This window comes from Paroedura picta, chromosome 16 (genome assembly GCF_049243985.1).
Source record: "Paroedura picta isolate Pp20150507F chromosome 16, Ppicta_v3.0, whole genome shotgun sequence".
Classification (NCBI taxonomy): domain Eukaryota; kingdom Metazoa; phylum Chordata; class Lepidosauria; order Squamata; family Gekkonidae; genus Paroedura; species Paroedura picta.
The window spans coordinates 9,437,918-9,449,993 of NC_135384.1; the positions used below are offsets into that span (position 1 = coordinate 9,437,918).

The 12,076-nt window shown below is 47.9% G+C and overlaps 1 protein-coding gene across 1 annotated transcript; it reads right to left on the reverse strand.

The window, feature by feature from the left end:
• Positions 1-896: 896 nt before the first annotated feature.
• On the reverse strand, positions 897-11,361 carry LOC143826764 (sulfotransferase 1 family member D1-like). Its single transcript, XM_077315754.1, has 8 exons — positions 11,209-11,361; positions 8,829-8,970; positions 6,491-6,616; positions 6,231-6,328; positions 5,669-5,795; positions 4,532-4,626; positions 3,611-3,791; positions 897-2,599 (listed from the first exon to the last, which is right to left on the reverse strand). Exons 2-8 carry the CDS (start codon positions 8,956-8,958, stop codon positions 2,487-2,489), a joined length of 870 nt encoding a protein of 289 aa, XP_077171869.1. The 5' UTR covers positions 8,959-8,970; positions 11,209-11,361; the 3' UTR covers positions 897-2,486.
• Positions 11,362-12,076: the final 715 nt, after the last annotated feature.

Below are 12,076 nucleotides of genomic sequence, written 5' to 3' on the forward strand. Positions count from 1 at the left end.
TTCTCGGCACTTGACCTCCATGTGGTGAATTGTCTCTGGTACAACTGAACCATCTTGCCTTTTCGGGGCTCTTTTGCATTTAAAAGCCGCTGTATACTTTTGTAAAAATTCCATGAAACCTGTATAGCATCTGCTGTTTTTTTGCTACCTCGCTTTTCACGGCCCAAAGGGAGTCCCTTTCCCTTCCTCTCCTCACAACACACACCCTGTGAGGTAGATTGGGCCGAGAGAGCTCCGACAGGTCTGCTCGGTAAGAACAGCACTATCAGGACTGTGATGAGCATAAAGTCACCCAGCAGGCTGCATGTGGAGGAGGAGTGGGGAATCCAGCCTGGCTTGGTCAGATTGCAGGCCAACGCTCTTTGCCACGGCACCAAAATCCCTCCTGCTTTCATGCGGAAATGGTGCGGTCCTAACAGACATCTCACACATGCTGTTTTCGAAGCACAGAAATCAACTTACAGCTCAGCCATCTGTTGATATTGGGCCCTAAGACAGCCAAGAATGGTTTGGTCATGCTCAGAGGGACGTGCTTCGATTTCACAAAGGGAGGCAAAGAGCAACAACTTCCGGGGGGAGTTAAGTTTTATTTTACGCCTGGAAAAAAAGGGGTAAACAGTGCAAATCTGGGACTCCGTGGCATTTATATCAGCGCCAAGCGCTCCGGAGTGAGCATATCTGTCCCCGAAAGTGATCTACGTTCTTTCAAAAAGTCAAAACGACACCGTGAGCCGTTCCAGTATCCAAAAATCTCTCCAGGGCCCAAAAGGATAAAGAGAAGGCAACAGAATGTTTCTTTTAGAAATGTAATGCTTACCAGATGTTCACAAACACTTTCCTTTTCTGCTGGAAGGGAAGGGAGTCTGAAGTTAATAAACAACAGGACGGTTAGTCTCTTAAGGTGCTGCAGCTGTCGTTTTTATTTTCGGTGCCTATGAGCTACAGTAGGTCGGAAGTGACTGGGCAGATCACCCGGTGGCAGAGAAATGGTCTCCCTGCTTCAGGTTTCCTTTTCTGTCCTTGGGGATAAATTGAAGGGGTCCTGAAGGCATCCTGAATGGAGACTAGAGGCTGGTTCTGATGGGAATCCTCCATTAAGCTAGGGAGCCAGAGAGAGATGTTGAGAAAAGAAATACTGAATCCTGGAGGAATTGGAGAACACCCAGATTCTCCCACTAACGGGGAAGAAAAAGAGTAAGCAAATAAGAGAGATGAAGACAGAATGTCGCCCTTCAGGAGCATCTGAGAGTGTCTTTGCTGTAAACAGGAGCTGTGCTTGTCTGTCACTTCACTTGGCATGCAAATGTGGCTCTGATTTAGGGTCGCCAACCGCCAGGTGAGGTCTGGAGACCCCCAGGAATTAAAACTGATCTCCAGACTTCAGAGATCCCATGACTCTCTGAAGGGAGAGTGAGGTCTAGGGCATTATACCCCATGGCGTTCCCATTCCAGGCTTCACCCACAGATCTCTAGGAATTTCCCATTATCCAGCACAGATTTTAGCCACCTGGTCTCTGCTTTGAGAAGGCAGCGGGACTTTAGGGGTTTTCCCCCCACTCCAATACCCTAGTATGTTTATCTACTGAAATATTTATTTCGGTACATTTGTAGGGATGCCAGCCTCCAGGTGGGACCTGGGGATCCCCCCAGATTTACAGCTCATCTCCAGACAACAGAGATCAGTTCCCCTGGAGAAAATGGCTGCCTAAGAAGGTAGAATCCAGAGGTGGGTACTCCACTGAGGTCCCTCCTTGTCCCAAATTCTGCCCACTCCCAGCTCCCTCCCTAAAATCTCCAGATATTTCCCAACCCTACACATTTGTCACATGTTTTGATCCCACTGTTCCTCGAAGGAGCTCAGAGCAGCATACACAGCTCTCCCACCCTCCATTTTATGCTCGCGACAACCATGTTCTGTACACTGGCCCAAGACCGTTCAGTGGCCATCATAGCTCAGTGAGGAATTCTACAGGGATGGCGCTCTAACCAGTAGGCTATATTGTCTCTCCCCGTTTGGCACTCAGAACAAACTTGAAGGCGCCATTCCAGAAACGAGAGGGGTTTTTGAGCCTTCGAGGCCAACCAATCAGAACTCGGCACAGTGCAGCAGTGGCTCCCTGATTGGCACAAGGGCTAGCCAATCAACACACTGAATGGACCACTTTTCCTGAAACAGAACGGACCAGAAACTTCCTAGCCGGTGTGGGGGGCTGGAAGCTTGTGCGGCTGTCCAGAAAGGGGTAAATGCAGATCTGCAACAAGCTCAGAGCTCAAGCGATGCATGTTTGTCTTCACAGTAGCCAGCTCGAGTGTTCAGAGGCAGCAGAATGTGTGAGAGATCCCAGGAACCGCGGCTTCCGTTTTTCAGTTCAACATCTTAGCTGGAAAGTTAATCATCAGACGGGAACCCGAGTTGGGTAGATTGGAAGAAGCGAAAAGCGCTGTGAATAAGACGGCGGCATCTGGAAAGGGCCCAGGCGAAGCGTTCAGATCTCCGTCCGGAAGTGGAGGGTTGTCCCTTCCATCTGTTTCTTGTAGTGCTCGTCGAACATCTCATTTTGAGCCACCGTGAAAAGGTTCTTCCAGTCGCCGGTGACTCCTGAACGGGAGGCCAGAGAGATGAGACACCGGGGACGTCAGAGGAACAAGACCTGGGTTGGGGAATTCCTGGAGAACTGGGGGGCGGAGCTTGGGGAGGGCGGGGTTTACCGAGGGGGCGGAGCTCAGCAGGGCTGTGACGTCACAGAATCCACCCTCCAAAGTGGCCATTTTCCCCAGGGGGACTCATCTCTCTGCCCTGGAGTTGTAATTCTGGGAGGGCTCCTTGCCTTACCTGGCCAAGGTTTATAAAACTGCTCCCTAAAGAATAAGGTGTCACTTTTGAGGGATGAGGGAGCTCTCCGACGTCTCCCCTGCCCCCAACTGAAAACATGTTCTAGTACAGGGGTAGTCAAACTGCGGCCCTCCAGATGTCCATGGACTACAATCCCCATGAGCCCCTGCCAGCGAATGCTGGCAGGGGCTCATGGGGATTGTAGTCCATGGACATCTGGAGGGCCGCAGTTTGACTACCCCTGTTCTAGTATAACACAAAGTACAACACATTCCAAAGTTCAGTTCAGTCAAATTACAGCGAGACTTTAGAACTTTTAACTATTAACCATTAACTCAGATGTAGTCAGTGAGAGGTTCTGAGGAGCCCAGGAGATGTTATTAGCTCTTTGGCCCTGATCAAAAGTTTGGTGGAAGAGCTCTGTTTTGCAGGCCTTGCGGAATTGTGCCAGTTCCTGCAGGGCCCAGTTCTCCTCTGGGGGCTCATTCCACCAGGTGGGGGCCAGGACAGAAAAGGCTCTGGACCTGGTTGAGGCCAGATGTGCTTTCCTGGGACCAGGGATCACTACCCAGTTGGAATTGGTTGAGCATAGTGCTCTTTAAGGGGTATAGACAGAGAGGCGGTCTCTCAGGTATGCCTGGTGCATCGGTTTCTTTTCCCTGAATCTGAATATTTCCCATTAAAATCAGCCTATTTCCCCCAATGACCAGCAAGTTTGTGATGGTGAACTCTTGCCTTCTGGGCACTCTCGCAACCCCATCCCTGTGCCCGGCTCACCTTTCCTCATGAAAGGGGAGATGCTGTGGTCCATGACGACGGTGGGAATGGTCTTGTAATTGGCCATCTCGTTCTGCTTCATCTCTTTGAAGGAGGTGTGGTGGGCGATCTTCTCCACCAGCCTCTCGTCAGGGGGCCTCTCCAGGAATTCCATCACCTTCCGGATCTCCCTCTGTGGGTCCTAAAAGGGGAAGCGATTTTGGGTTTAAAACCCGGCCTCCTTCATGGGGAAAGGGGGGCGGGAAGACCAGTGTGGTGTGGCACATCCTACAGATCTGTTCTGATGGGGTTTCTAATTCGAGGTGAGACCAGATTTTGAATGCTGGCTGGGTCGGTGTGACCACTTGGTTTGGAGAAATGAAACCCCGAGTCACATTTTGCACCGGTTTCCCTTTCCGGAATCTGGATTTTCCCCATTGAAATCATCCCGTTTCCCCCAAATGGCTTTTTGGTGTCAGTTGCACATCAAAGGCTTGTCAATAGTATTAAAATGGTGCTATGGAAGAAACAAAAGAACCAACATCAACATTCAGGTGAGAGGAAACAAACTAGAAATGGCAGCAGTCTTAATAGCTGTTCCTGTTTGGAGTAGCCCTATACATTATGTTTCCTTATGGTACTTTAGTTTTCATGTGTAATTCATATTACACATGAATATTAGCTGTTATGATGGAATGGAACCTCCATGTTCAGAGGCAGTGTACCTCTGATTAACAGAGGCCATGATCACCTTCAAATGTTACTTGTGAGCTTCCAAAAGGATGACTGATACTGATACTGATAAAAGAATAGATGGCTTGATCTACAATGGTATCAGCATGGGGGGGGGGGAGGAAACAGTTTGGAGGATCTTTTGCTCTCCTTCAGGACTGCCATAGAGATGTTAAAACAGGGAAGGGCAGAGAATCGGAAGTGTCTTACCTCTTTCAGGTCTTCATAGAAGAGGTAAAGCATCCTGTATTCCTTCCTCTTGTCCCACCAGCCTTTGACGTGGTCGTACCAGGATCCAAAGGAGACTGAGAAGAGAGATTTCCAATAGGTTGTGAGGGGAGGGCTTGGCTGAGTACACAGGGGCCTGCTCATCTTAGCACAGATATTCAGAGCACTAAACCTTTCATCCTGACTTCAAATCCTGTGCCTGTCTTATGGACCTTCCTTTTTTCCTCTGGTGCGTTTATTCTGCTCCTACAATTTTAAAAACACACTTGTCTAAATCAGAGGGGAACGTTTCCTATGATGTGTGCGGGATTGTGTCCAAAGTTGCTCCACAGGGAAGAAAAAGGCACTCTTATCTACTTCATGTACTTTCCACCCCCGGCATCCTAGCTGCTTTTAACTTTTGTGGAACACCCTTATTACAGATCTCGAACATCTTGTCCAGTTTGGCCCGGGATAAAGCAGCTAAATGTGCTCATGAGAGCTCACACCGCCCAGCTGAAAACATAAAATAGCTATCTGTAGGTTCATTCTGCCCCACTCTTCCCCATAGTTCCTCTTAGGTTTTTAACAAGGTGGAAGGTCCTGATTACATTCTGATTACATCTTTCCCTTTGTGCCAAGCTGGGCCTTCAGGAGAAGAGAGCTTCAAGTGGGTCATGTAGAGAGAATAAGAGAGCTTCATGTAGACTCTAGTACCCAACCTGGATAGCCCAGGCAAGGTTGATTTTGTCAGATCTCATAAGCTAAGCAGGGTCAGCCCTGGAGAGCACTTGGAAGGGTGACCTCCAATGTCTAGACATGGAGGCAGGCGATGGTAAACCATCTCCAAATGTCTCTTGCCTGGTAGACAGCATTTTAGGATCTCCTGGCTATATTACATACATGCCATATGATAAATAATGGGGTGCAGCCCCCTGCAACCTTCACCCTCCCAAGCAAGGATAGGCAACTGGAGGTGCGTGGACTACCTGAGAACTGTCATTTCACAGGTAAAGCCAGGTCTGGTGAAGCAAACAAGGTGGTCAGCTGGCACATCACTGGTGCTGAGAGTTTCAAACTTTTGGGAAGCCCTGCAGGATAAATGCCCCAGGGCATTATCTTCCACTGCTTGGTCCTTACCATTTCCAGCCATAAACGACTCCAGGAATTCATTCCAGGTCCCGGGTTCAGGGTGCACTTTGGCCATTTGGTAGAAATAATAATACGAGACAACCACGTCTTTGGCATTTCTGGCCACGTAAACCATCTGTAAGCGTGGAGAAGGTTTTGCAGGTTAAGCAGCCTTGCGGAATTTATTCTCATTCTGCTGATTGTGCGGAGGAGCCAAAAAACGGTGGGGGGACCCTGAACCCCGTTTCCCTGAACAAACCCTAACCCAATTCCGGCTTTTTGAGATTTCACCAAGCCATTTTTCACAGATGGATGTTTCTGGCTTCCAGCTAAGATGCAGCGGACTGATATCTTCTCTGAAACGCTCTCAGATAAGCTGGTTTCATCTTATTATTTTCCTCTAGTTTTTAACAGAGTCTTACTTATCTGCTACTTTCACAGCCAGATGGACTAAAAACCTATTTTTAAAAAATGAACGTTGCCAAATGCCAGTTTCTACACAGGCTACAAAGGTGACAATCTTTGTGATCTGTTCCTAATTTTCATACATTCCCGTAGTATTTGCCTTTACCTTGCAATCCTTGTCCCAGAAACCCTTAGGGAGCAACTGGACGGGAAGGTGGGTTTTAATCATACGCGGTGGGGTTGCTTTTTTCAGAAGGTCAATGCCTGGAAAGGAAGCAGGAGCAGTGAAGAGGTTTCTCCGACCCTCTTCCCGTCCTTCTCTACCCCCCCCCAGACCCTCCCAGAGCAAATCTCAATGATTCACCCATCTTCCACAGCTAATGTGTTTTCCTCATTATCTAGAGAGCCAGGGGGTAGGTGTCTTACCTGAGGGGACTTCTGGGGCTTTAAACTCCAAGAAAGGGACTCGGGTGTAGATGGGATTCTGTCTGCATTTCTCCGTATCGCCCTCTTTAAAGATCAGGTCTATAACCTCGCTGATCCAGGTGGTTCCTGGGGAAAAGTTGATCAACAGGCTTGGGCACGTGCATCAAAATGGCAGCCCAAGAATGAAATTCAGACTGAGATTCTCACAAATAGGTCCTTCAGTTTCATTTCCTCGCCTTGCGTTTTAACTTAGCCTTAGCTAAGTTACAGTTCCTGTTATGTTGTTGTTGTTTGAGATCACTGAAATTGTGTTATTTAGAACCACTGTTAGATTATTGTTGTTGTATTTGACTATGTTATATGTTAGGTTGGTCCATGTACACAGGTCCAACCTGTGATGTTACATATAAACTTCCCTGAGCCATATGGAAGGGTGCTATAAAAATCTAATAAATAAATAAACTCTGACCCTCAGAGGGGCCCATTCTGCACACATCGGATAATGTTCTTTCAATGCACTTTCGAAGTAGATTATCCTGTTCTGCACTGGATAAGCCCGCTGCAAAAGCAAATTGAAAGTGCATTATCCTGTGTGTGCAGACTTCATCAGGGTCAATCATCTTTAAAGAGGAATATTTATCCTTCAACAGCCTGGTTTGATGACCCTTACTGGAATGGCAAAGATCTTTGAAAATACGAGTAAGAAAGGGTAGCATTGTCATTATTATATTTAATAGCAAAATGTGTGATCTTTACTAATCTCGGAAGCCCCAAAGCCAAGTGATCCACGGATCAGGCAGGGTTTTTGAGATACCTGGGCAAGTTCCCTAGTATGCAGACAAGCATGGCTTTGTAAATTAACTAAAGGCAAAATGAACAAAACAAAACAAACCCCAAATGGCCAGATGAAGACTGAATATGTATTGGGAGGCACAAAATGCTAAAAGCAGATGAGAGTCACTTAAATGAGCCTGCTCAGCCCTTCAGACTGTAGGGGAAAGTCGTCCTCTGTAAAAGAAAAGGAACGTATAGAAACAGGTTGTTCAGTTATTTCTGGTTACAGGGTTAACGGGTGTTATTTAAAAGATGAATGACAATTCGGAGGATATTTTAATAAGAACTAAACAGTTAAACCCTGAAGAAGATGAAGAATTGGTTTTTATATGCTGCTTTTCTCTACAGAAGGAGGCTCAAAGCGGCTTACAGTCGCCTTCCTTTTCCTCTCCCCACAACAGACAGTCTGTGAGGGAGGTGAGGCTGAGAGAGCCCTGATATCACTGCTTGGTCAGAACAGCGTTATCAGGGCTGTGGCCAGGCGAAGATTACCCAGCTGGCTCACCAGATTAGAAGCCGTTGCTCTTAACCACTACACCGAGCTGGCTCTCCAGCCAGAAACAACTGAAAAACCTGTTTCTATACACTGAATTATTATTAGCTTCAATTTCTTATGACAAGAATCTTCTCTGGCTCTCCTATGCATCTGAGGATGGTGAAAGTGGAGAAGACATTCTGAGGACTATCGCAATAAAAATAAGTTTTTGGAAGTGATTATTTTGAACAGTGTACACCTGAAAAAAAAAGGAGAGGATGCCCAATTCCTTCCCCGTGGGTACTTTCTGTACTCAGAATCACCCACATACACACACGTAGCTGAATTACATGGAACTTGTGTAATTTCGGAAAGGAATCAACTGAGGAGGGCTTGGAGATTGAGCAGAAGGACGGATTGCAAAGGAAGCCCAAAGTGCCCTTTGTCTTTTCCTCCTCCAAGAACAAGGTAACGTCGTCCTGGAGCTTTTGATTGCTTGAAGATGCGGAGAGTGAGAAACAACCTTCGTACTTGAGCCTGAATGAGGAACACAGATTCCTAACCTGACTGACTGTTGGAATAAGCAGGAGCTGCCGTGTGCCTGATTGAGCAGAATATAGAAAGTGTCCTGCAGGGGGCATCAGAGGAGATGTGAGTTTAGCATAGTTAGATCAGGAACTTCCTGATGATTTCCAAATCAACTCCTCCAATGCCCTGATTGGCTTAATAGGACACTTCCTCCCAGTGCGCCTCCAGAACAGCAGCGGAATGGACAGGATGGCTGAAGACAGCAGTTCGACAGCTAGACAGTTAGGACCCTCTCCTCTCCTCTCCTCTCCTCTCCTCTCCTCTCCTCTCCTCTCCTCTCCTCTCCTCTCCTCTCCTCTCCTCTCCTCTCCTCTCCTCTCCTCTCCTCTCCTCTCCTCTTTCTATGCGCAGTTGTTTCTCTACGCAATAAAAGATTATTTTATTGTTTAAGCATCCTGGTGCTGCGCAATCTCTGCGTATTTACAATCCGTCAGCACTCACCAGACTTGGGATACGTGGAGATGAGCAAGTCGTCCGGGTGTGGCTCAAAGGGTTCCACCTCATCCCAAACGTCAGCAAAGTACTTGATCATGGGAACCCCCTTAATGGGAATCAAGGGAGGCCGCTCCATCGCTTCTTCTGGCTGAGGAGGAGATAAAGCAGATGGCTCAACATTCTGAAGCCAGCGTAGCGAACCCCCAAAGGACTGAACGGCAGACACTGGCCCATGACGTCCCACAAGTCTTGCTGCAGGTTTTCAGTACAGTAAGCCTGGGTTGGCCAAACTGTGGCTCTCCAGATGTCTATACTGGCAAAGGCTCATGGGAATTGTAGTCCATGGACATTTGGAGAGCCACCGTTTGGCCACCCCTGCAAACATTTAACCTTGACTTAGGATTCTGTGACAGTCTTACATAGCATTATTTCCCGCCTGGTGTATTTGTTTTGCAGCTGCAATTAAACCAACAAATTTTTCTAAATCAGGGTGAGATATCACTTGTGACATGGGGGGTGGGAGGTGGCATCCAGAGGTGGTTTTTTTAAAATCCACAATTGCCGTATTGCAGCTGCACAGTCGTGTCCAGAAGGCTCCTTCCTTGTGGTTCAGGTTTTGCATGCAATCTCCAGCCTACTTTATTTTGCTTTCATGCAGCACTGATTTTATTTTTTTGCACTGGGGGTGCTGCCATTTGTCTCTTCTCTGATTCCCCTTTCAAGTCAATACCAGCAGGAAATTAAACCTAGCACAGCTCCTAGTAAACTTCCTCCATTGTTTAATTTTTAAAAATTCAGCGATCTGAGACTGGCAATAGTCTCATATCGTTAGACTCATGCCACTTCTCAAAATTTTTTTAAAAGTTAAAATTTATAATGAGGGGAATATCGAGCTTTTACCCGGTTGAAGGGGGGGGGTGAGGAAGGTAGAAGGTGCAGACTGGGCAAAATGCATTGATGTGGGTGGGGCAGCAATCATCAAAGGGTGACAAAATTGTAGAGGGAATATCTGAAAGTATCTGTATGCTTTTGAATTACCTTTGGTCTGGAAGAAAATCAAGGTGAAAATCAACACAAAACACTCTCAGGAAACCCGAGAAACAGCAACCAGAAAGCAAACTGAGCCCGGAAGGGAGGAAAATCGATGCAGAACAACAATGAAAACCCGACAAACATGCACGGTGAAAGCAAGGGGAAATTGGCCAAAGCAGTTAGAAATCTTGGACAGGATCGCCAGCATTTTAAAAGAAAAAGTTTAAAGCACCTGCCGTGGCCCTAATCCGATAAGAGCCACAAACTGGGGGGGGGGGAGGTTTAATATTTCATAATAGGCCATTCCCTCTCAACACCAGCTGCTTAAGTTTGTTCAGGGAATACACGTCTGAAGTGGAGATCAGGCAGAGTGAGGCACTGAAAGAGAAGGAAACAACTAGGAAATGAAATTACTTTCTTTCCGGGGCTGGGAATTGTGAGGAGGGGGGATGAAAACGAGGAACCAGGGACAGAGAAAGAGAATTGAAAAGCAGAATTCTGAAACGTCATGGAAAGCGCTGTAACTTCATGCTATAGATAACGTATTGGATCTCCTCTCTTCTGTTGTGCCTTCACAACAACCCTGAGAGGTAGGCTAGGCTGAGAATAGAAGAAGAGGAGGAGGAGGAAGGCAACAACTACGTTAACTGGCCTTCCTTCCCCTGGCCTTCGCCGAGCCCTTGGGTATGGCACCTGGTTTCTCTTCAGTCCTAGGACTACCAGTTCTCCTCGGTCCTAGGACTACTATTTCACTCTCACTATAGTGTCAGCATCCTGCATCACAACTGATACATGTAATTACAATTTTGCGCACCTATCTAGAAGAGTATTATAGATTCAGGTGGGCAGCTGTGTTGGCCTGAAGCAGCGGAATAAACTTTGAGTCCAGCGGCCCCTTCAAGACCAACCAAGTTTGATTCTGGGCATAAGCTTTCGTGGGCATGCACGCCTCTTCAGATACCAAAGCGGCTTGCATTATTCTCCTCTCTTCTGTTGTGCCTTCACAACAACCCTGAGAGGCAGGCTAGGCTGAGAATAGAAGAGGAGGAGGAGGAGGAGGGCAACAACTATGTTAACTGGCCTTCCTTCCTTCCCCTGGCCTTCCAGGAGCCCTTGGGTATGGCGCCTGGCTTCTCCTTGGTCCTAGGACTACCAGCTGAAGAGCACCAAAAGACTACCAACAGAAGAGCAACACACCCATCCATGTCTGCTCCTTTATGCAGGGAAATCAGCCAGTGAGGCTTTTCCCAGCAGGCAGCTGGGGCTCCTTGATGCAGTTCAAGGCACCCCTACAGAGCCTGGTTCTCAGGCGAACACGCAGCCTTCATCCCCTGCTCCTGAGCTTCCCACTTACCTTGCTTGCACTCGACTGGCTGCCTGGAGGCCGTGCAGCTGACTCCGGTTGGGGCGCCAGACGACAAGCCTCTCTGCCTGACTAGTTCCGTCCAGAGCTGGGCGGGGAAAGAGTTTCTGGAGAAGTCATTGGCAGGATGCTGTTTGACAAAGCACTGCTGGAATGAATTCCGGCCGAGGCTGCCCAGGACAATTTTGCGTTATGAAACAAGCCCCGTTTCGCAATACTTCCAGCCAATCTTTTGCAAAGGGCCAAGGCTCAGAGCCAACAGAAGACGTCCCCTACGAATGGGACTCTTTCTCCCAAGTGCCTGCTCAGGAGCACACTTCTCTTCCTGACCAGTTTATATAAGGCAGGGGCAGTCAACCTGTGGTCCTCCAGATGTTCATGGACTACAATTCCCATGAGCCCCTGCCGGCAGGGGCTCATGGGAATTGTAGTCCATGAACATCTGGAGGACCACTGGTTGGCTACCCCTGAAATAAGGCATCCAAAACAGCAGGTCTCTTGGTTTATTCTGTTCCCAACGAGACAAGATGCAAGATGTTTTAAAACTGGCTCTCAAAGGGAGATCCGGAGTCCTCCCCTGTAAAAGCTGGAGCAGACCATTTCACAAACCCACCTTGGGTCAAGGTATTTCCCCATCTTCACTTGCAAAGCTCTTGCCACTGTTCTCTGAGGTGATTCTGTCAGCGAACAGAGGCCTGCCTTGCTTTCGACCTAGCGGACCTGTTTGCTTTTCATCTCAACCCCCAGACTCTGCCTCCTGTCCTGGCTCCCAGACCTTTAACCCTCTTCTCCAGACCCTCCTGTTTCCTGGAGTTTGGACAGAACTGTTGGCTTCTGTGCTGGTTTGTTGACTTTACCC